At 46.8% G+C, this 23495-nt stretch overlaps 2 protein-coding genes across 4 annotated transcripts in view; one reads left to right on the top strand and one right to left on the bottom strand.

Moving 5' to 3' along the window:
* The window catches only part of CDC45 (cell division cycle 45), a 31409-nt gene extending 29434 nt beyond the window's left edge, over positions 1 to 1975 (bottom strand). The window contains exons 1-3 of one of the 2 annotated variants that reach the window (XM_084802438.1): positions 1825 to 1975; positions 1619 to 1678; positions 811 to 903 (exon numbers count right to left, since the gene is read on the bottom strand). In XM_084802438.1, coding sequence (XP_084658564.1) covers positions 811 to 903; positions 1619 to 1678; positions 1825 to 1875 — 204 coding nt within the window. In that variant the 5' untranslated portion in view covers positions 1876 to 1975. The remainder of the gene's footprint in view (positions 1 to 810; positions 904 to 1618; positions 1679 to 1824) is intronic. The other variant, XM_084802439.1, reaches the window with a different exon arrangement.
* A 612-nt stretch (positions 1976 to 2587) lies between these two features.
* Positions 2588 to 23032, top strand: UFD1 (ubiquitin recognition factor in ER associated degradation 1). 2 transcript variants are annotated; one of them, XM_084802459.1, is made up of 12 exons: positions 2588 to 2737; positions 5751 to 5883; positions 6241 to 6273; positions 9089 to 9210; positions 11434 to 11564; positions 13591 to 13663; positions 17315 to 17383; positions 18062 to 18127; positions 18572 to 18619; positions 19304 to 19392; positions 19882 to 19963; positions 22178 to 23032. In XM_084802459.1, exons 1-12 carry the CDS (start codon positions 2735 to 2737, stop codon positions 22250 to 22252), a joined length of 924 nt encoding a protein of 307 aa, XP_084658585.1. In that variant the 5' UTR covers positions 2588 to 2734; the 3' UTR covers positions 22253 to 23032. The 2 variants fall into 2 exon arrangements, with proteins under 2 accessions (XP_084658585.1, XP_084658586.1); XM_084802460.1 differs by lacking the exon at positions 2588 to 2737 and having other exon boundaries at positions 5751 to 5857.
* Positions 23033 to 23495: the final 463 nt, after the last annotated feature.

Here is a 23495-nt window from a genome sequence, read left to right as displayed (position 1 = left end):
GAGTGGCCTATTTCTCACCTGGCCACAGGCAAAGCTAAGGAGTTTTGGTTCTACCATTCAATTCCAAAGTGGAAAGTGGAGTACATCTTCCTAAGGAGACAGCATTAAAGCAGTGGTGTATCCTAGTAACACATGTGAGGTCGGAGTAGGTGCTGTCCACATCCGCCTTTTTTTAACCTTTTTTGAGACAAGATCTTGTTATGTAACCCAGGCCCGCCTCAGATGTGCCTCAAATTGGCGTCTCTTTGGCAAATGTTGATTCTGCCAGCCTAACCTGAAGAGTAATAAAACTGATGTTTCAAAAACACATTGATCCTACTTCAGAACTAGAAAGAATGCTAAGTATTAAGAAACCGCAACTGAGCAACTGAACTGGGCGGTGGTGGCACACACCTTTAATCCCAGGGCTTTGGAAGCAGAGGCAGGTGGATCTCGGAGTTCGAGGCCAGCCTGGTCTACAGAGTGAGTTCCAGGACAGCCAAAGCTACACAGAGAAACCTTGTCTTGAAAAACAAAAGAAAGGGGCTGGAGAGCTGGCTCAGGGGATAAGAACGTTGTCTGTTTTTCCAAGGACCCTGAGTTCAATTCCAAGCAACCACATGGTGGCTCCCAACCATCTACACTGGAATCTGATGCCCTCTTCTGGTATGCAGATATACGTGCAAATAGAGCGCTCATACATAAAATACATAAATAAAATAAAAAAAAAAAAAGAAAAACAAAAGAAACTGCAACTTAATGAGGCAGCTTAATTATTCTAAAATTCCTTAGTTCATACCTGCTCTTTATTTATTTATTTATTTTTTATACCTGCTCTTTATGTTCAAGAAATGCAGTTTCAAGTTCTTGCCACCCAGAAACTGGAACCAGCGTGTACTGTACGTGGTCACACTGAAACAGGGCCTGGAGAGAGAGCGAGAGCAAGCACATGGTCAGAAGCCCCTCACGTAAGCTAAGTCCCCTAGAATCACCAGAAGCAAACAAACAAATCAGCTAAGTCAGGGGCAAAGATCTACACAGTGTGCTGTTTGGTAAAAACATCAGTAAGTATGAGAAGCCAGGTGGCAAGGGTGTGAGCATTTGGTGTTCAGTTCTGCCGAATCTGTCCAATTTTGCCAAAGGAAAACACTAAGGAAAAAAACTTAATTTCTTTTCTTTTCTTTCTTTTTTTTCTTTTTGGTTTTTCGAGACAGGGTCTCTCTGTGTAGCCTTGGCCATCCTGGAAAAAAACCTTAATTTTAAATTACAGGGGTTCTGAAAAAAATTCCTGACCACTGCTCATTGTGAAAACCACACTACAGCCAAGCCTGTGTCTCCAGCACTCACTCTGGTGACACTCCCAGGAATCACGCCCCTCTCTCAAATTCCTTCGAGAGGTCATTTACAGGTTCAAAGACTTCAGAAGTGAAACCATTCTTCACTTGGGTCATGGTTAAAAAAAAAATACTGCTTATTTGTCTTATTGTTTACACCGTACTTCTCTAGTCCCGGGACCCCCTCACCTCCCGCCTGATCCCACTGGTCCCTCCGCTTCTGAGTCCCACCTCTTGCTAAAACCAACTAACTCTGTTGTCACCTCTCGCCTCTGCCCTATCTTCCTAAGGTAGTCAAAGCTCACCTGAAGGATCTTGCAAGCGCACAAGGCATCAACATCCGAGGCCACAAAGAGAAGGACCCTCTGTAGAGGAAAATGCACACAGATGGGTTGAGCACAGAGACCCAAACTCTGTGCAAACACCCTGTCCTCCTAACCCATTCCCGGACACTCGCCCTCATCCCTCCCTTCAGATAAGATTTGGCCCAGGATGCTGGAACGGGAGTCACCTGGTTGTGGACCAGCTCGTAGAACTCCTTGCGGAAGTCGGTCACGAACATAGCCACAGCGGCCGGACACCCAGAGCTGGCGCGGAGACACCGATAGCCCCCGGGTGGTCAAGACTCCCGCCAAATCCTGGCTCTTCCGATTGGTCCACGCCAACAACCAATGGTTCTTAGCTTTTCCTTCTTTCTGATTGGCTCCCACTGGGGACAGCCAATGATGCTCTGCTATTCGCAGCTGGAGCGGATCCGACCGCCCCCTCCAACCCCAAAAGAAGCGTCATCTTGAGACGGGCTGTGAACTTGTTGTTCGTGTTGACGCTAACTTCCAATTACCCAAAATCCCTTACGCTAGGCGGACATCTTTACATCGGGAAGAAATGTCTATTCTGTTACTCTGGAATACTCAGGAAAAATATACTCTTAGACATAAGGTAAATTCTGTTACATATCGTTTTAAGGAGGCAATTACGTTTTCAACACACCGTTGGTCCAGTCAGAAGTTTGAGTTATAGTTTACTTCCGCCCGAATCCATGATGACGGAAGCCAAGGCCGGAAGCTCTAGCTGCATTCTGGGTATTGTAGTCAACAACGAGAATGGGTCCTACCAAGTTTGTTCAGAAGAGAGTATTAGCTACACATTATAAACAATAGCTATCATGTGAAATAAGTTATCAGATGTTTTAATGTTTGCTTTGTATAATTTTCAAACCTCAGGCCTCTCCATGACTTTTTGTTTTTCTGCTGCCGACGCCAGGGCTCGGTACCCTCCCTGTGGTCTTCCTTCCGTCACTTCCGGCGAGCTTCTCGCGGTTTCTAGGTTTCCGAGCGGTGGCCTCAGCTGTGAAGAGGGAGCTCTGCGTTTCTATTGTAAGATTCAGGAAGAGAAGCGGCGTCAACCAAGCGCTGTCAGTCATGGTGAGCTGGCCGGGGATCGGGAACCGGGTGAGGCCAGAGCTGCCCCTGGCGCTCGGCGGGGAGGGCCTGGACCTGGCTGCGGAGGTGCCGAGTCACCGGGCCTGTGTCGGGGCCGTTCCACAGTCCCGAGCGCTTCTGTCCCGAGCGGGATCCATAGTTACGAGCTGCCTCTCTTCCTCTTAGCTTCTCCGAGTCATGACTCGGATGCTTTCTCGGCAGGACTGAGAGTAGAAAGGAATCTACTACTTGGCGTCCCTAGTTTTCCTAACTACTCGACACGCAACAGGTTTCCATGAACTCAAGAGTTAACTGGATAGTTCTTTGGAAGTGGCGCTAGAGAGGGGAATCCGAAGGACATTAAGCTCTGCCTAAGTTCCCTGACCATCTTTGCGGTAGATAACATGTCTTAGGGTATATGTCAAGTTGTGTTCACGTTGCCATAACGACACTAGGTAATATTTAGGAATCCGCCCCCCCCCCCCGTCAGCACACCTTATTTATTTCCCGTAGTCCTCGTAGAACATAGGTAGTTAATTATACTAACCGAGGGAACTAAAACTTAGAAAGGCAGTACTCAAGAAAGTGAGGTACTGAGCTTTGAAGTCAAGCCCGTCTGGCTGCAGTGATGTCTCATTTCTGCTGTATAGAGTGTTGACTACATGCCACTTATTTGTTAAAAACAAGATGTGGTTATTGGATTTTTTATCCCGAGTGGCACTGCTAAGCCACATTTCTAAGTTCGTTTGTGTAGCCAGCACTGACTACCTGACGGGTTAGTCATCAAAGCTTTAAAAGAAAGTAAAACATGGACGATAGGAGAGCTGATGGTCGGTGAATGAGTCGGAGGGATATTGTTAGGGGTGTTGCATACTTTTGGTATGTTATTTATATTTCAGAGAGAAACAGTACTTAGATGGATGACATAAGGGAAGGAGCTTTGATGAGCATGCACCCTCCACACCCCATCACTTAAAAGGGGGTTATGGGTTATACACCTAAAGCTGAGTCAGAGCAGTTCTGGTGCTTAAAGAAAAAAAAAATAGAAAGTTGAAGACTTCTGTGATAGTAACTGAAGAACCATCTTTTAAGATTTGTGTGTGTGTGTGTGTGTGTGTGTGTGTGTGTGTTGTATGTGCATGAGCTTGAGAATAGAGGTGCAGAGGGTATGATGCAAGTCTGTGTGCTTGGGTGTACATCTGTGCAGGTTACCTTGAGTGTGTTCCTTGTGCCCTCACTTGGCTGGCTGGTGTGAGAAAATACTCACCCACAGTGTGCATGTCTGTTCTGCGCTGTGAGCATCTGAGAAGTCCTAAGGCTGACCCCTGGCCAGGCCAGGGAGGCTGCTGGAGAAGGAAAAGGGCTGTAACTAAGGCCAGGTGAAGAAGCTCACACAGGCAGCTGCTTCTCCACCGCCTGGGATGCCTTTTTGTGTTTGTTGCCCAGTCGACTCTCATGACATGTAGATCTTTAACGAGAATCTCCTCCTGAACACTTGTTTAACGTCCTTCCTCAGGTATTCTCTGTCCCCATTCCTGCTTATTGTCTTTAAACTCCCACACATAGGTGTTTTATTGTCATCTTCCTTGTCTTTTAAAAAAATTTTTTAATGTACATTGGTGTTTAGCTGCATGTATGTTTGTGTGAGGATGTAAGATCTTTGAGTTACAGACAGTTGTGAACTATCATGTGGGTGCTGGGAATTGAACCCAGGTCCTCTAGAAGAGCAGTCAGTGCTCTGAACCACTGAGCCATCTCTCCAGGCCCTATCTTCCTTGTCTTTCTAGGGCAGATATGATAGTTGCCTCCCCCAACCCCCAAAACAGGGTTTCTCTGTGTAACTTTGCCTGACCTGGACTCGCTTTGTAGACCAGGCTGGCCTTGAACTCACAGAGAAACAGATCTGCCTGCCTCTGCCTCCCCATGTGCTGGGATTACAGGCGTGCTCTACCACACCCTGCATGCTCCACCACACCCTGCTAGGTAGCTGTCTTCTTAGTACCCAAACATTACTAACGTCATGTTTCCTAAAGCCCAGATCAGAGCCACACAAATAGTAGGCACTTATTAAAAGAGGTGATATTCTAAGTTATGATGGCGGAGGAAGGGCTCCAGGTGGAGTTATAAGACCAGACAGGAACAGGTTAGGTCAGGAGATGGTGGGTGGTCATGAATGAGTCTTTATGAGGTATGTGTAAGGTCCAGCCTTCATCTTGAGAGTAGGGAATAGTAGCAGAAAGATGGGAAGGGAGGCCTGACAAGACTAGATTTTTTATGTTTTTGATAAGCTGCACTATCTACAGATGGTGGAAACTGGACCTGAGGGATGATTCTGGGGGAGACAAAAAGGATTAGAGCTTCACTGTGCTGCCTAGGAAGTCAGAACATTCTGGTTAATTAAGATTTGTTTGCTTAGTTTGTTGTTGTTGTTTTCTCGAGACAGGGTTTCTCTGTGTAGCCTTGGCTGTCCTGGACTCACTTTGTAGACCAGGCTGGCCTCGAACTCACAGTGATCCGCCTGCCTCTGCCTCCCAAGTGCTGGGATTAAAGAAGTGTGTCACCATGCCCAGTGTAAACTAAAATCTTAATTAATCATGCTGAGTGTGGTGGTGCATGCCTTTAATCCTGGCACTCGGGAGGCAGAGGTAGGTGGATCACTGTGAGTTCGAGGCCAGCCTGGTCTACAAAGCGAGTCCAGGACAGCCAGGACTACAGGGGAAGCCCTGTCTCAAAAAACAAAAAACAAAACCCAAAACAAACAAAAGGATTTTAGTTTACTATATTCTTTGACCATATTCATAAGCACTGATGACTTGACATGTTTGATGTGTGGCCTAAAGAAATAAAACTTAGGGCTAAATTCAGTGGCATACACTTGTCCTAGTTATGTAGGAGGCTAAGTCAAGATCACTTGAGCTCTGGACTTTATGACCATCCTGGAGAACATAGGCAGACCTAATAATTTTTTTTAAGTATCTTTGTTTTAACGATAATGCCATTTCTTTCTTCCTTCTAGTTCTCTTTCAACATGTTTGACCACCCGATCCCCCGGGTCTTCCAGAACCGCTTCTCCACGCAGTACCGCTGCTTCTCCGTGTCCATGCTAGCAGGGCCTAATGACAGGTCAGATGTGGAGAAAGGAGGGAAGAGTATGTGCTTGTTTTATTTTGAATAGTAACCTTTCCTGCCCTCAGCTCTATAAGCCTTGTCCTTCCGTAGCCCTTATTTTGCATGTGGGCACCAGATACCAGCATTATAGTGGAAACATCCCTCGCCCTGGGGCGTGGGTGGTGGGAGTCGGGGGCTGAATACTTTTGATGACTGAGTGCCATTCAGAGCACAGAAGTAAATAACTCCAAGTAAGATTCTTTATGAAAAGTCATTATGAAATTCTGGCTAGCCCCAAACCACTGTCTAAAGCTTTTAAAAGATGCATCAGAAAGCATCTTGCTTTTGTTTCCTTTTGGTTTTGCTTACTTAATATTCCTGAAATATTCTTTTCACAGTAATTATGCCACCCTCAGCCCTCGATCAACTCAGTAAGTACTTTCTAAATGACTCGACAATTTGGGTAATATAAGTATGGATGCCAGAAACGAGCATAGGCTCTTCATTGTGCTCAGATCCGGGTAACATTCGTCAGAATGCGGTTAGAATTCTCTTTGGAGGGTATGGTGACATAGAAGGGCCAAGGCCACAAGTACCTTAGGTGAGGCAAGGTGTGGCTGTGCTTTCCACTCCCTGGGCTCTATAGCACCGCTCGGCGAAGGGTGTTCCTTTCTCTTTCTTCCCACCCAGCCCCTTCCCCCGTTGCCTGGCTTGTCTCAAGAACTTACCTAGCTACAGAGGAGCAGTACTTTGCCTAGTGCTTAAGTAGTTCAGACTGTTGGGTAGGCTCACTAGGTTATCCCCTAAGTTAGGAAGAAATGATTGCTTTACAAAAGGACCATGTGAAGCAGATCTTCACCTTCTTTCCAGATAGCTCTCTGAGATGCAGGCCTGAATTTTTCACTTCCACGGTGACATTGCATCCTAAGGAAATCAGAGGTTGAGCTGTCTCTTTCTCATCCCAGGCCAGATAAGGCCACCTGTAAGAACAGCCACATGCCTCCTTGGATTGTGGCCATCCCTGATGGATACACTCTTTGCTTTTCAAACTTGAAGATGTTTCCATTTTGAATTCACCCTGTGGAGACTGGTTATGGGATGTAATGGTGACTGGCAGAGAACAGGTGCACTGTTGCTGTGTGTGGGCCTTTCACTCTGCCCTGCACACCTACTGGCTTAGCTTCTCTGCATCTCGATGCTTCCATTAACCAGGGACAACCATCATCATTGGAGCTGTGGTGATAATTGGGAACATAGCAAGCCCTTCTGGTTGTAGGTACAAGTGGGGAGGTGACCTATGAGCCAGCTCTAGCTGGGACCTTGTCAAGTGGAAGCTTCTTCTTAGGCAGCAGGTAGGATAGAGCCATGGGGTTCATAATAGGCTGTCATTACAAGGACAGGATGGGTCCTTGGTCTTGTTTTGGGGCTGAGCTGACCATGGAGCCAGGTGAGTCCCTTAGCACAATATCCAGGAAGATCCTGGATTTGGACCAGTGAGATTTGGACCAGATTAGATCAACATTGAGACCTTTCTTATGTGTTTGCTTTTGCTGTACTGAGGAGTCAGGCATGCTAGTCAAGTGCTCATTCACTGAGTTATACCTTCAGCCCATTAAAAGGGTTTTCTTCGAGACTGGGTCTCATCCAAGTTAACTAGGCTAGCTTTGAACTTGAAATCTTCCTACCTTGACTTTCTGAGCATCTGGGGTTACGGGTGTGTGCTGCCATGCTCAACTGTTGAGACTTCTTAAGTGGTGGAAGAAACCCTTTCGTAACCAAGTAAGACCAAGGGAGTCCTGATTTGTGAAACCTGGCTTCCTGCTCTGGCTGGAGGAAGTGAGTGGCGCAGAGGACTGGGGAGCTCGATGTCAGGCTCTCCATCAGTCAGTGGGTGAGGGATAGTAGAGTCTCCCTTAACTGCAGCATTCTCGGTCTTTGGCTGAGCCTGGTCTGGGGCACGTAAGACCATCCATGGGTCAACCTGTAACTTCCACGGCTGGAAGTGTTTTAGTGGTTGCCTAGCTCCTTGGTCCTGGGCTACTTGTCTCTGTCACTCTTGTGGTGGCAAGGTCGCCTCTGTGGTGAGACAGTTTTCCAAGCTGCTTTGGAGCTTCCCAATGCTAAGTGGACTTTTCTTGCCAGCTGTGGTGGCATATAACTTTAATCCCAAGACTGGAGAGGCAGGGCAGGCCTCTGAGTTAGAGGCCATTCAGGGCTAGGAGTAAGTCTGGTGTGTGTGCTTAACCTGACAAGCTGCCGTCTACTTCAGTGGCAGAGTTCCTGACTTCAGCATCCCAGCATCACTACTCCTCAGCAGGGTATTTGGGGCATGCTACTTTAACAAGTGCCTCAATTTCTCCTATAATTTAAAAGGGGGGACATAATACTACCTTCTTGATTATCCTTGTAAAGGATTTTTACTTTATTGCTTGTAAAGATTAAGCAATTGCCCAGGACATGGCAAACACTGACACCCTCCCAGACCCTTCGCCCATTGCTCTCCTTTCTCTGCCCAGTGCCTTGTGAGTCCATGTTCCACCAGTCCTGTGGGCTGGCTCCTGCCCTCTGTGCAGCCCTTAGCCCGTAGACCACTGGAACTTGGAGACGTGCCATGTACCATGCTGCGACCTTGTGAGCTGGGGCTGCCCACTGGGCCTAGATACTCGGTTCTGTCCTGTGCGTTCTCCTAGCCCCTCTCTCCCTGCTCACTCTCACACCTGACCCCAACAGTCTTGCCTCATGGCAGGTCTTTCTTGAACTGGCTGAGTTCCTTCCCTCCGTTCCTTTGCTTCACTGTCCCCCTCCTGGACTGTGTGTGGTAGCTGACCTACAGGCCTGTGTCTTCAGGGGCTCGGAAGCCTATTCCCCAGGCTTTCTCCATTTCCACCTTTCCTTCCCTCGGGTGCCTACAGTAGATTCCTACCGGTGCATGCCAGTTTACAATCTCACCTATCTAAATAAAACCTTTAAAGGAACAGATTTTTGGATGGCACATAGTTGGCACTTACATTATTTTGAATAAATGGAACATGCTACTTTTTAAGAATCATGATTTCAGGAAATCATGTTTATGCTGGTGCTAGGAGACTAAGTCTCCAAGCTGGCCTAGGGCCACATGGTGTGTTCTTTCAGGTAGTAATACCCTCTGACTGGAGCGGTAAAGGGATGTGGAGCAGGCACTGAAGTTTAGGGGAACTGGTGGTGGGTAGGGTACCTGCTTGTGTCTTACAGCCTCTTTGTTCTTAGGCCGGCTCAACATCACCTATCCTATGCTGTTTAAATTGACCAATAAGAATTCAGACCGCATGACACACTGTGGTGTACTGGAGTTTGTTGCTGATGAAGGCATCTGTTACCTCCCCCACTGGGTGAGTTGGGCTGCTAAGATCTGTAGAGAGTCTGTCCCTTGGGGGCCTCATAAGTAGAGACACTCCCTTTGCATGTATATGCATGCCTGAGAGTCCTTTCTTCAAGTAAAATAGCCTAGTAAGAGGAGGACATCTTCAGCAGTGTGCTGTACAGTGTTTAAAACCTCATGCTTAACTGTGTACACACGGGTGAAGCTGAAGGCTGCTGCCCTTGCAAACCTGGGTGCCTCACCGAGGGCATGAGCGGCTGCGGAGCTTTCCCTGGAGCAGGGCACCCAAGAGGGGCTGGTGGAGCTACTTAGCCTTTTGGGGAGGAGGCAGGCATTCTGGAAGGTGGCTGTGCACGGCTCCCTTTCTTTCCTTCTGTCCTTCTGTTCTAGCCTTTGCCCCGCTGACGAGCTCAGCTTTGGGAAGCCTTCACAGGGCAGCATGTGTGCTGTTCTTCATGCTCGAGTGGTGTGCGGTGGCCTCAGGCCCTGGGTAGGCTGTGGGTGGGGCTGGGGACACAGAGCACTTGTCTGCTGTACTTAGAGGCCCCACTGCCACCACAACAGTGTTCTGAAGCTCAATCCCCACCTGCTGCTCTACCACAGTGATCAACACAGTTTCCTTTTCCCAGTTACATGGGATTCAGATTCTAAAATCATTTCTTTCTTGTCCTTGGCACCTTTTTCCACTTGGGCCCCAGGGTGCTTGATGAGTTATGGCCACGCTCCCCCAACAGGAGGCCTTCTTGGACTTGCAGCTACTGCTGCCAGGCCTTCTCTATGCTGTCTGTCTCCTTGCCCAGACTTATTGTGGCACTGCTTTTCGGTTACATCGTCCTGTGTCTGCCCCTGCACAAGGCTGTGTCCTGGTGTGTGGAGTCTGGGCCTGGATTTGCAATGCAATGGGAGGTAGTGACAACACTGTGCTCACCAGAGTCTCCCTTCGAACCATAGACTTGCACTGTGGCTACTTGTCCAAATTGTTTGACAAAGTTAGCTCAGGAAGCTATCTGAATTCCTTTCTCCGAGATGCCACATGGCACTTAGGACTGACCTTTCAGTTCATGACATGGGCAGGCATTTGCCTACAATCACCCAGCTTTTATCTCAGGTGACAAGGGGATTTCCCTTGGCTGATCAGTACGGTTTATCCTACCCGAGCTGCCAAGTTCCAGAGAGAACCAGGCTGCAACAAATGCTAACTTATCTCCTAGCTGCTGGAAGCTTATCTGTTGACCCATGCTTATTACAAGTTTGCATGCTAGCATTAGGGTACCACCAGGCTGGGGGCTGCCATGCTGTCTGCACCAAAGTGCCCAGTAATGGATCAGGCAGAAAGTGAGATCTCAGGTCTTCTTGTTTCTTTGTTGTCCTCAAGTTGTTTTCAAAAGTCTGACCCCCAGGGCTTGGTCCTATCTCCTTTTTCCTGCTTTGTGCTCTCTGTGGCTGTGTCCTGCTTCTGTCTGGGGAAGCTGTAGGCTTTTCTCAGGTTTGCAATTGACCTCTTGTTCTGTGTGCTCCAGAGCCTCATGCCACAATTACCTTCTTCCTACTTTATACTGCCATGACCTTCAGCAGGCTGACTCTAACCCCTGGGACATTTGCACTTAGGGGCATAGAAGCCCCACTTGCCAAAGCTTTACCAGCCTGTTAAGGCTGCCTGTGGCATTTAGAGGAATGGCTGCTCTCTATTTCTCTCATCTCAGCCTTTTAGCACTGTGTGCTGGAGCCTTTGGTCTCACCCTGTCCTCAGCGTGCCCTAGTCTTCAGCTGAGCGCCTCCTTACTCACACCACTGCTTTCTATCCCTGCTTGTTCCTCTGGAATGTTCTCAAAAAGATTGACATCCCTAAAACTTACTTGCTTCAGGGTAACCTAGCGTGGGAGGTGCTAGCATCGGGGCCCCTAAAGATAAAAGGGGGTAGACCATGTCTTGATTACTGTTGAGGTGTTAGGGAAGGCCAATGGAAATTCACTCTGCAGTCCTTTTTACTCCTGTGTCTATATATCCAACTTATTTTTTTAAAAGGGCCCCTTCCTCCGTCTGCTTTCCATGTGTGCCCCTCACTTGGCTTTTCTTCCGTGGCATTGTATCACAATTCAGTTGCTTCTTCCAAGTCTTTATCCTGGGCTATTCTTCCACCCAAGTAAGACTTGGACCTGCTCAGTGTACTAACGGGCAGATGTTAGCCATGGAGGCTTCATTTTCAGGAGGTCATGCATATTCTTCTTTTCAGATGATGCAGAATTTGCTGTTGGAAGAAGGGGGCCTGGTTCAGGTGGAAAGTGTCAACCTTCAAGTGGCTACCTACTCTAAGTTCCAGCCTCAGAGCCCGGACTTCCTGGATATCACCAACCCTAAAGCAGTGTATCCTTTTAACATAAGAGTTTTCTGTAAAGGAGGGGTTCCTGGCCATCACTGAACAGTATGGGAGCCATACATTTGTTTCTGACTGAAGCTGTGATAGGCCTTCTCTGGTCACTTAGAGCCGCTTCTAGACTCCAAAGCAGAGCCGCCTTTAAGTTCTGTGGCTACGTAGCACAAAGATCAAGATGCACAGTATATCCAGTGGTCAGGCACTATGGTACCTTCAGCTGTCTGTGGAGGTGAACTTGGTAGTCAAGCCCACTTTGTGCTCAGATGTAGGAGCACTCGCTTTAAGATGACAAAGATTGGCTGAGTACATTTCTGTGTTTTAGCAAGCAGAGAACAAAAGTTTTATGTTTTTGGTCTGAAGATTTTTTTTTTTAATGTTTGCCTTTCAGCTTAAGCTGGGTGTATGTATTTATAAATGTGACCAGTGTGGGTAAAGGGACGTGTTTTGTATCATATGTGCAAAGCAAAAAAAAAACAAAAAACAAAAATCTCAAAGAGCAACTTGGACAAGTAGAACATGTAAAAATAGACACACAGATGGAAACTGCTTTTACTTACCACTAGTTACCTTTCTCTACTCAGAAACAGGCTGTTGTGCCAAGGGTCAAATCCTGGCTGCCTGTGGGCCTCTGCAGACTCATGTGCTGAACAGGTCCTAGACAGGATGGCCTTAGTGAGCCCCTGCTGGCTGAGGCTTAGACAAGGGGCACGTTGGCTACTCGTCTCCACAGTGCAGGCAGTGGTAGAGGTGTCCTGTCCTGCAGTCTGGGGACATCTGTGGGAAGAGCTGCCTAATTTGCTTTTAGAATGATCTACAGATGTCTGCTGCCTTATCTTCACCCTAACCTTTTAGGATCTCTGTGTTGTCCCATATTATAATGTAGGCTACTGAGATTGCTGGAGTATGTGCGTATGCGTGCAGGTACTCAAGGGCCAGGAAAGGGCCTTAGATTCCCTGGAGCTTGGGTGGTGGGTGGTGGTGAGCCACCTAATGTGAATGCTGGAACTAAACTCTGGTCTTCTGAAAGACGCTCTTGCCCACCAGCCATCTCTTTAGCCCCTATTTTATTTATTTTTAATTATGAGTATGAGTGTGGGTGTGCGCATGTGCGTCTAGGTGCCGTAGGAGGCCGGAAGAGGGCGTCATGTCCTGGAGCTGTAGTCCTAGCTGACTGTAAGCCATCCAGTGTAGGTGCTGGGGACCAGTCTTGGGTCTTCTACAAGAGCTGTACCTACTCTTAACAGCTGAGCATCTGATCCTTGGGGGCGTTTCCTCTTTGTTATCATGGCTAGCTGCTATTCCTGGCCATGGCTGGTAGGGAGAAGGGAGCTTTAGTATATGTAATGGTTAGTTTTTATTTTCAGCTTGACTGCTTAGAATCACATGGTAGACTTTACCATTTGTAGGATTGTTTGTATTTTTTAAAAAAAGGTTTAACTGAGAAGGGAGGACCCAGTTAAATGTGGGGAGCCCTATCATGTGGCCTGGGTCCCAGCCTGAATAAAAAGAGCAAGGGAGAGAACCCCTGAGTGCCATCATTCCCTTTTCTCTGCTTCCTGATCACCAAGATGTGAGTGGACCCCATCTCCACAGCTGCGGGCCTTTCCTCCTTGTGCGCCATCTCCCTTCAGGGTGAATTGTTTTGAAGGCAAACAGAACCCAAATAATTCTTCCTGAAGCTGCTTCTTGTTGAGTATTTGGTTACAGGGATGAGAAAAGGAACAAAGACGATGTAGAGCAGAGAAGTGGGGCGCTAGCACAGCACCATTTGCCAGGGCCTGCCAGAGTAATTCTAGGAGCCAGTTCCGCTCATCTGAGGTCAGCCCGTCCGTCTGTTCAATGGAAGAGTGCTCTGTTAGAGTCCAGAGAGTAGTATTCCATTGTGTTAACGCTGTGTGTTGTTAGTACCCTGTGGTGCTGTCTACCTGAGGCCAAAAGCCACAGCCACCTCCCACAGACATTGGTTTCCAGTTGAAGATGTGCACTTGTCATGTTGCCTTGACAGCATGCCTGCAGATTAGAAAATGCCTTGAGAAACTTCGCCTGTCTGACCACTGGAGATGTGATTGCTATAAACTACAATGAAAAGGTAGGTGAGCTTGGCTGCCTTACCCTAAAGAATGATCTGTTGCTCTGCCCGTGTACCCCAGAGAGAGGGAACGACAGACCAGAGAAAAGATTCATCTAAATATTAATGCTGATCTAAAGAGTTTATTGAGGTGAATTACAGGAGCATGGGTGAGCCGGCCTGTAACTTAAGGAGGCTGCATCGTTTCCTGTACAGTTTGCTGGCAGCTCCTCTCAGGGCGGGGCCTCTTGAGTCTGGCAACTTCTGGTCTTGAGCTTCCAGCAAGCCTGTGGTGCTCACACATGCATGCAGGCAAGACATTCAGAGTCTTCAGATAGAAACAGATCTCCCTCTCTCCCTCCCTTCCTTTGTTAGGAATGCCTTTGCTGCCTGAGTCTGGTGGTGCATACTAGTAATCTTACCATCTAGGGAGTACCAAAGCTGTGAGTTCAAGGTTTCATTAGACGGCCCACTCCCTTCACCAGAGAACGAATCTACAATGAAGAGCCATAGTCACTGTCCATTATGGTTTTGAATGAGGGTTCTTTTCTTTTCTTTTTTCTTTCTTTGTTTTTGTTTGGTTTTTGGTTTTGGTTTTTTGTTTGTTTGTTTGTTTTTGGTTTTTCATGACAGAGTTTCTCTGTGTAATAGCCCTGGCTGTCCTGGAATTCTCTTTGTAGACTGGGCTGCCCTCGAACTCACAGAGATCCACCTGCCTCTGCCTCTTGAGTTACTCTTTCATTTTTTTAAAGATTTCTTGGGTTCACATTTAGAGCCCTAATTTACTCAGTGTTGACAGTTAGCTTTTTAAAGATATATGTGTGTATATATGTATACATGTATGTGTGTGTGTGTGTGTGTGTGTGTGTGTATATATATATATATGTTCATATTTATCTATAAATAAAGTAATCATTAGCCATCTCCTTAGCCCTCCATGGTGGTTAATTTTGACTGCTACTTGATGGGATTTAGAAACGCCATAGCACCAAAACTTTGAGCATACCCACAAAGGAAGGATTTTGTAGATAAGAATGAAATGATAAGACCTGTTGTAATTATAGGTGGTATCGTTCTATGGGTTGGAGTCCTAGACTGAATAAAAATAAGGCAAGTTGAGCACCAGCATTCATTTCTGACTGCGGATCCAATGTGACTGACTGCCTTGAGCTCCTGCTTGAACTGTGAGCCAAAATAAGCCTTCCTTAGTTGTTTTTATCAGGCATTTTGTCAAAGCAATAAAAACATTCAGAATCTGTTAAGGACTGATTACATTTATAGGCAAGTAAGTTTAACACTTTTATACTCTTTATATCTCTGCTTTTAAAAATATCTGTTAATGGGCTGGAGAAATGGCTCAGTGATTAAGAGCACTTGTTGCTTTTGCAGAGTACCCAGTTCAGTTCCCAGCACCGAGAGAGAGGTTTACAACTGCTTGTGACTCTGGTTCCAGGGAATCTGACACCCTCTTCTGGCCTTTGTGGGACAAAGCATGCATCTGGTGCAAATACATACATATGTGCAGGCAAAAACAGTCATAAACATATGATAGAAATAAATCTTTCTTTTTAAATCTGTTTTTACAAAGCCTTTGCTGGCTGAGTGTGGTGGTACATGATAGCAGTCTAACCATTTAAGAGACTGAGGCAGCAGGGTTGTGGGTTCAAGGTTGGTCTGGACTGCAAAATTCCTACTACCCTCCCCAGAAACCAAGCCTGTGTCCCTGTCCTTGTAACACCCTCTCTTAAAAGCAGGCAGCTTTTTGAGGTGCACATCCTGCTGTGGGGCAGAATGCTGTTGGTCACCTTGAGGTAGAATCTAGCTGCCTCATGGGACCTCTTCTCATGGGAGAATACATTATCTTATGTTGATCTTCCCTTAGCTGCGTCATGACTAACTTCAGTCTCTTGAGTCTGAATGCTGCTTATGTTTTTGCGTGGTTCTCTGCTTATTCAAGACAGTTTAGTTAGATGAAATGACAACTTAGATCCCACAACACTCAAGAAGGCATCACTTCCCTGTTATCCAGAGTATGTTGATGGAAATACAAGTCTTGCTATCACAGATTGTCCCAGCATAGGCATAGAGCATGCCAGTGTGGGTGCTTCTCACAAACTGATGGTTGTGGCGCTGTGCCAGGACTGACCCGCAGGGCTCAGTAGTGACCCCAGCCTGGCATGGCTTGGCCTTCCCTGAAACAAGGTCCCCACAACTGTCACAGAAACCTGGTCGGCCAGTTCCTCACATGGTTGCAGTTCCTTACATGGTGTAGTGTAGGAATCCAGCTGTGTCCCTGGTGGTTCCCCTGTCCCGTGAGTGTTCAAGTCAGCTAATACTGACAGTTCTTACTTTGTGGTTCTGTTGGTTTCAGAACGCGCTTTCTTTTGAGGGTATGAACTTAATAAATGTTCTTATCTTTACCTTTGTCAGATTATTTTAGGCTTTTTAAGTAAGCTGTAATCTATAAGCTGCTTCCCAGTATTGTTCATAATAAGGTGATAATTCTTTATTAATTGTGACATTCAAAATAACGATAAAGTTTTTGCACAATAAGAAGCAGTGTGTTATATAGCACATACGTAGATTTGAAATGAGATTTAAATGCTTACTTTTTAAAAATTTTTGTTTTCTTGTCTTTATTTCTTGCTGTTTTATTTTGTTGTTGTTTGTGTGTGCATGTGCGTGCGTTTGTGCATGTGTGTAGGTCAAAGGACAAGCTCACATGTTAGTGGGAATTGGTCCCTGACTTTCACCTTGTTGATACAGGGTCTTGTTGTTCACTGCTGCCCAGGCCACACTAGCTGGCCTGTGTACTTCTATCTGTTCTGGTATGGGAACGTTGGAAATTACAGATGTGTGTCACAGTATCCATCCTTTATGTGGGTTCTATGGATCCAAACTCAGGTCATCAGCCAGTGCCTTACTCAGTGAGCCATTTCTTCAGCCCCTATTATTTAATTTTATTCATTTGCTTTTGAAGTACTGGTGATTGAACCTAGGACCTTGCATATATTGTACAAATGTTTTGCAGCCAAGCTGCAGGGCAGGTGAGGTACAGGTAAAGATGCTGGTCCCTTGAACCTGGTGATCTGAGTTTGACCCTTCAAGCCCACAGGTAGGAGGAGAGACCCAACTCCTGAGGGGTGTACTCTGACCTCCACACGACACTGCTGCAGATGTATATCCATAAACATAGGTGTTAGTGTGTGAAACAGCTGAGCTCTAACCTCGGCCCAATTTCACTTCTTTTCTTTCATCCTTTGTATTTACTGATAGGCAGGCAGGAGAAACTTAGCATTATTGGTGTGAGTGGTTTTTTTTTGTTTGTTTGTTTGTTTGGTGTGAGCATTCTTACACCTTAAGTGTAAGCTAAGTGTCTCTTTAAACACTTGGCTAATTCTTTTCTTAGAATGAATTCCTAGATGTGAATATCTAGGCATATTCTAGGCATCATCTTTTGCAGTACGATGCTAACTAGCTTGTGGAATTGGACCCACATGTGGGGACCAGTACCTTTTGCTCCCACTCCACAGCAGCATTGTCAGTGCTGGAAGGCATGGTGATTGTGTGAAGCTCATGTCTCCAGAAGCCAGGTAGAGAGCCACAGCAGCAGAGATGTTGCCAGCCTTCCCTGCTGCCTCAAAACTATACATCTTTCTGTTCTTTCTGCAGATCTATGAGCTGCGGGTGATGGAGACCAAACCTGACAAGGCTGTATCCATTATTGAATGTGACATGAATGTAAGTGACTTTTTCCACCTTAAGTGAGGTCAGGACCCCAGGAGGGTGTCGCACAAGGCAAAGAGGAGGAAAATGCTGTCAGAATATGAGGAAGCCGTTCACCTCTTAGTCCTTCCTGGGCAATGGGAATGGCAGTTGACTGTATGTACGGTGGCTGGATCCATAGTCACCTCAGGCCTGGCAAAAAGTGGATGTCTGAATATTAGGAGCTTAGTGGGAACAAATTATTGACAAGACTCCTGGTTGTCAATAAAGAAATGAATGAATGAGTGAGTGAGTGAGTGAATGAATGAATAAAGGTTGCACTGTCTCCTTTCATTTGCATGACATCCTAAGGTGTCAGACTTTAGAAATGGAAGACAGATTAATGGTTGCCAGGAATATGTAGGTCATCTTAGTACTGTTAGTACCTTCCCCCGGGGAATGGGTGTGTGTGCCTGCATGGTGATATGGCTATATTTGACTAATCACACACACACACAGCTCCCAATAACAGCAGTGTGTCTGTGGTGTTGTTGCCCTTGTAGTGATGCTGAGCCACATAAAGTACTGCCAGTGGGAAAACTGGGCAGAGTGCGTGTTCGGTGCTGTTTCTTAGAGCACTCAAGCTACTGCTGTCTGAATTACTTAAGTGTGGCCCTGTCTCAGAATTTTTTACCTTTTATTTTCAAAACACAGGTGGATTTTGATGCTCCCTTGGGCTACAAAGAACCAGAAAGACCAGTGCAGCATGAGGAGTCAGTAGTAAGTGGTTTTCTTGTTCCTTCCGAGACAGGCATGCGTGTGGTGTTTTTGTACCCGTGCTTCTTTTATTTGTTTTAATTACATTTAAACATGTTGGCTGGGGTGAGGGTGGAGGTGGAATTAAGTGTCATGCATGTGTGTGTGGAGGTCAAAGGACAAATTTTGGGAGCTGGTCTCCTTCCACCCGTGGTGACCAAGGATTGAGCTCAGGCAGGCTTAGTGACAAGCTTTTGCCCTTGGTGAGCTGGCTGGCTGGGCCCTTCCTGTGTTCCTCTGTGAGTGGATTATGCCAGGGCTGACGGGGCCATGTCCTTACTGCTTTTCAGGCTTGCCTTCTGGGAGGACAGAGTATCCTAGCTGATGGAGACTGGGGCAGCTCTAAGGAAGGCTGACCACCTGTTCTGAGAAGCTCACCTCCGTTTTTTCTTTTTGTCTTCATGTTAGGAGGGAGAAGCTGACCACAGTGGCTATGCTGGAGAAGTGGGCTTCCGTGTGAGTACCAGGCACTGTGTGTGTCTCTGCATCCCGATGCTAGGAACTGTTCTCAATGATGCTTTGTGAACATTAGCAGGATGTGAGTTCTGGGTATCCATATGAGCAGACAAACCAGACACTTGCTCAATCACCAGACCTTTTAATAAGTGTTTACTCCTGGCACCTTGACAACCCTGAAAGGCTTCCAACTTCTCTTGTTCCTTTCAAAATGTATGCCTAACACAGGACTTTGGTATGGTCCCTAGTTAGGGGTGTGTTGGTGGGATATCTACCAAAAAGTCAAATTAGTATAATAGATACACAATGCCCTTCCCTTAGGCTCTCCATTGTTAGTACATTTGCTTTGCCTCTCAAAACACATCCTGTTTTTATTTGCCTGCACTGTTTGAAAGTAAGCTCCCTGGTAAACAGGCGGAAGTGGTTCATGTGCAGGTGCTGAGGTGGGGAAGCAGTGGAGGAGGTATGACCAGACATGTGGGAAGGAGGGTCCTGGTGACAGGGTCAACCATCACTGCTGTTGCCTGTGTGGTGCAGCTCTTTGGGGCTTCCTATATCCCTTGAGGGCTGGCAGCACTCAAAGGATCTGGCAACACCACCCGCTCCCATCTCTTCTGGGGTCTCTGAGCACATAATTGCTCACTCTTGAGGTTTAGCATGCACCATCTTGACTTCCTTGTCTAGGCCTTCTCTGGATCTGGGAATAGACTGGATGGAAAGAAGAAAGGGGTCGAGCCCAGTCCCTCCCCAATCAAGCCTGGAGACATTAAAAGGTAGGTCTCTTCAAATCTGTCCCCGTTGAGTGTTGGCCATTTTGCAAGGAAGGTCTTGACACAGGAGAGCCTCATTCCAGTGTTGGAGACAGACCAGCAGCTCCTGAGTAGACTCAAACCCTTGCTTGCCTTCTGACAGTGGTAGAGCATGCTGGGCTTGGTCCAGGGAGTCATAAGAGACCCTCTTCTGTTGGATACCGGGTCAGGAATAGGGGTGTGTTAGCTGTGTGTGTGGCCAGAGAAAATACACATGGGTTCTAATGGAGCACTTTGAGAGAAGTCTGAGGCTAGCCCATTGCCCACAGTCCCCAATCCACAGCAAGTGTTTTTACTTTGTGGTTCCCTCCTAGACGGTACAGAGAAGGCAGAGCAGTGCATACCAAAGAGTTTCCAAGAAGGCACTTGCTGTCTCTCCCTACCTTCCTCTTGATTGTCAGAGCGAATCTTAGTCCACCATGGAACTAACCTTTCTCCTTGTCATCTTCACAGAGGGATTCCTAATTATGAATTTAAGCTTGGTAAGATCACTTTCATCAGAAATTCACGTCCATTGGTCAAAAAGGTTGAAGAGGTAAGTTTATTTCATTGGTCATAGACTTCACTTACTAGTGAGGACTCGTGTTTCTACTACTCAAAATAAGGTGCTTCTGTCACATTTAGCCCCCTTCTTGTGGCCTTGGTCTCCTGGCTAAGGCCTGGCAATGCAGGCGGCAAGAACTGACTCCAGCTTCTGCCATGAAAAATTCTGGGGTCTTTGCTACTAATATGCTGCTGTTCAACCCCAGACAATGGCAGCCAGGCTTGCTTATTGCTGTTGAAGACCACAGCTTGCTCATAAGCCCAAGAAAGAAGACCTAAGTATACTGTTAAACAGCAGGGGTTCCGAAGAATGTTCCCTTCCAGTAAAGATAAAACTTGTTGGTCTGAGCTAGGGGTACAGCTCAGTGCTAGAGTACTTGGTCAGCATGGCCTCATGTCCATCCATAACACTGAGCCAAAATAAAATGAAAGAATCTCTAGGAGTAATGCAGATTGTGAAAAGCCAGGCATGGGTAGTGTGTGCCTGTGGCTCTAGCACTCAGAAGACTGAAGCAGTAGGGATTCAAGAGCAGCCTGGCAACATAGAGAGACTTCATTACAGCCAGGTGATGGTGCACGCCTTTAATCCCAGCACTTAGGAGGCAGAGGCAGAGGCAGGCTGATCTCTGAGTTTGAGGCCAACCTCATCTACAGAGTGAGTTCCAGGACAGCCAGGGCTACACAGAGAAGCCTTGTCTTGAAAAACGAAAAGGAAAAAAAAAAAAAAAAAGCATGAATGAGAGAATGGGAAAGAAGTTGTGGAAGTAATTTCTCTAAACAGAAGATAACTGAGTTCAAACATTGAGTGAACATTGTTGTAGACTGAAGCAGGGAAAAGACCTAGAAAGGGATCAGAGGTCTTACTACAGGTCAGGGGCATCACCTGTGGATGAACACGGGAAGCTGGGTAGTGGAGTAGGTCAGGGGCATCACCTGTGGATGCACACGGGAAGCTGGGTAGTGGAGTAGGTCAGAGGCATCACCTGAGGATGAACACGGGAAGCTGGGTAGTGGAGTAGGTCAGAGGCATCACCTGTGGATGCACACGGGAAGCTGGGTAGTGGTGTAGGTCAGAGGCATCACCTGTGGATGCACACGGGAAGCTGGGTAGTGGAGTAGGTCAGAGGCATCACCTGAGGATGCACACGGGAAGCTGGGTAGTGGAGTAGGTCAGGGGCATCACCTGAGGATGCACACGGGAAGCTGGGTAGTGGAGTAGGTCAGGGGCATCACCTGAGGATGAACACGGGAAGCTGGGTAGTGGAGTAGGTCAGAGGCATCACCTGAGGATGCACACGGGAAGCTGGGTAGTGGAGTAGGTCAGGGGCACACCTTTAGTCCCAGCACTCCGGAGGCAGAGGCAGGCGGATCACTGTGAGTTCGAGGCCAGCCTGGTCTACAAAGGGAGCCCAGGACAGCCAGGGCTACACAGAGAGACCCTATCTCAACAAACAAACAATATTTTGGAAATATAAAATGATTATTGTGTAGGAGTTTCCCAAACTACTGTGGTTCGATTTAGGATTTTTCCATTTTCTGTTGATATGAAAGTGATGGATGCCCAGTAGAAACTGTACTTGGGGTTTTGGATTTTGATCATTTCCTGAGCTAGTAAGTAATGTCCTCTTCTCTCTGAGTTTTGGGTGACAGCAAGGAGCTGCAGGTTCTCTTCCTTCACGTGGTCACAATGGAGAGCCCACCACAACACTGGTGCAGTGTGTAATTCAGTTGGGGTGTTTGGAAAGGAGAGGGACGAAATGCTTTTTCAACTTAATGCCAACTTCAGCTGAAAATGGCTTATCAAGACATGACCTGCTCATTAAGTTGAGGATAGGTAAATCAAGAAGCAAAGGTAGATTCCGCTATGATTTGTGGTGGGTTTCTCAATGCCATAACTTACAAAGAGATTTGATGCTTGTTTTTGTGTGTGTGATTGTGTGAATCTATGCCCTGCGTGTGCAGGTGCCCTGGGAGCTCAGAAGAGGGAGTCAAATCCCTTGGAGTTGGAGGTACAGGCAACTGTGAGCTGCCCTGCATGGATGCTGGGGACTGACCCTGGGTCTTATGAAAGAGCAGCACACAGCATGTACTTTTAACCACTGAGCCATCTTTTCGGCCCCTCAGGAGGCATTTTTTTATTGTGAATAATGAAAGTATGGAAACTTTGAGGTGTTTCTGAAAATAATATTCCTGTTTTCACACCTAGGAAGAAGCTGGGGGAAGATTCGTTGCTTTCTCTGGAGAGGGACAGTCGCTGCGTAAGAAGGGAAGAAAGCCCTAAGTCCAAACTGTTGGCTGACTGGAAAATAAAAGATGCGATTGCAACACTCTGGCTTACAGTTACTGGCTCTGAGAAGCTCAGAGAATGCTCTGTTATTTATGGTTTGTTTAGAGTTACCTAAGAACTATCAAGCTTGTCCTGGATGCAAAACAGCAGAACTTGGAGGTTATGTGCTTGATTCGGGGAGAAGGCGCTCCCAGGTCCTGTAGTGGCCCCGCCACCTCTTTCCGCTTTCCGCCCCACGGCTCTCTCTTGGCCTCAGCAGAGCACTTCCCGATTCCTGACTTGCTCTTCTTTCCCAGGTCTGCACACGGGGGCAGTGTCTTCAGCCAATTATGGCCATTCAGGCCAGGACTTAGATGGACCTGACAAAGATGGTCTCTGCTCTTATTTACAGTGACTCAGAAGGGATCCCATCCAGATGAATTCACTCTCATTTTAATCTGCCGGCTATCAGTGAATTCCTTGACAAAGCCAAATGTGAAAGTTAGAATGAATAAATGCTGACATTATGTGCCCCCATTGCAACTTTATTTATTACCTAAGGTTCTGATAGTTTGTTTTTCAAGTACTAGGATTGAACCAGAGCCTCATGAATATTAAGCATGCCACACACTCTGCCCCTGAGGTTCATCCATGCCCCATTTCTTACTGTTTTATTGTCTTCAGATCTGCTCTTTGTATGATGTAAGATCTTTTGACATCCTGATCCAATTATTTAAAATTTGTTCCTTGAGAATAATTCTTTTTGAAGAATTAAATAAACTGATTAAAACTCGACTCTAGCTGTTTGATAAGGTGTGGATTGGTAGTTTGGGCCACTAGCCAGAAGTCATAAGAATGGTCACTTACAGCGCCCCACGCTTCATCTTGTCATTAGAAGACTGCTTCTGAGACTTGCAGAGGCTGTAGGGGCAAATGACACTCCCAGTGACGCTCCCCGACACTTGGAGAGGAGATGGTCAAGCCTAGCAAGGTCCCCGTGGAGAATGCACTTTCCCTCCAGGTTGACGGCTCTTCAGCGTGTCTAGTCACTTGGTGAGAACTATCCATAAAAGTAATTGGCTCCTAGCTCTGGCACATACATCTTAACTGGCCAGTTGTGGCTCTGGAAGGTATAAAAGCTGTGGAAAGCTGCCAGACCTGTCATGTGTGGCATCTCAGTTTCACTAGCAGTGAGGCAACCTTCATGTGTGGAATTTTGTGGGCTAGCCTAAATTTCATCAAGCTCAGTTTTTAAGCA

The sequence above is a fragment of the Acomys minous genome, assembly GCF_964271855.1.
Source record: "Acomys minous genome assembly, chromosome: 11".
Lineage (NCBI taxonomy): Eukaryota > Metazoa > Chordata > Mammalia > Rodentia > Muridae > Acomys > Acomys minous.
The sequence above is the reverse complement of the archived record's forward strand: the minus strand, read 5'-3'. Positions and strand labels throughout refer to the sequence as shown.

Excerpts from the sequence above, each read along its gene's own strand:
- UFD1 (XM_084802459.1), top strand. Across the intron at positions 5,884-6,240 it reads TGTGGAGAAAGGAGGGAAGA|TAATTATGCCACCCTCAGCC; the intron begins GTATGTGCTTGT and ends TTCTTTTCACAG. Across the intron at positions 13,664-17,314 it reads CTATAAACTACAATGAAAAG|ATCTATGAGCTGCGGGTGAT; the intron begins GTAGGTGAGCTT and ends TTCTTTCTGCAG.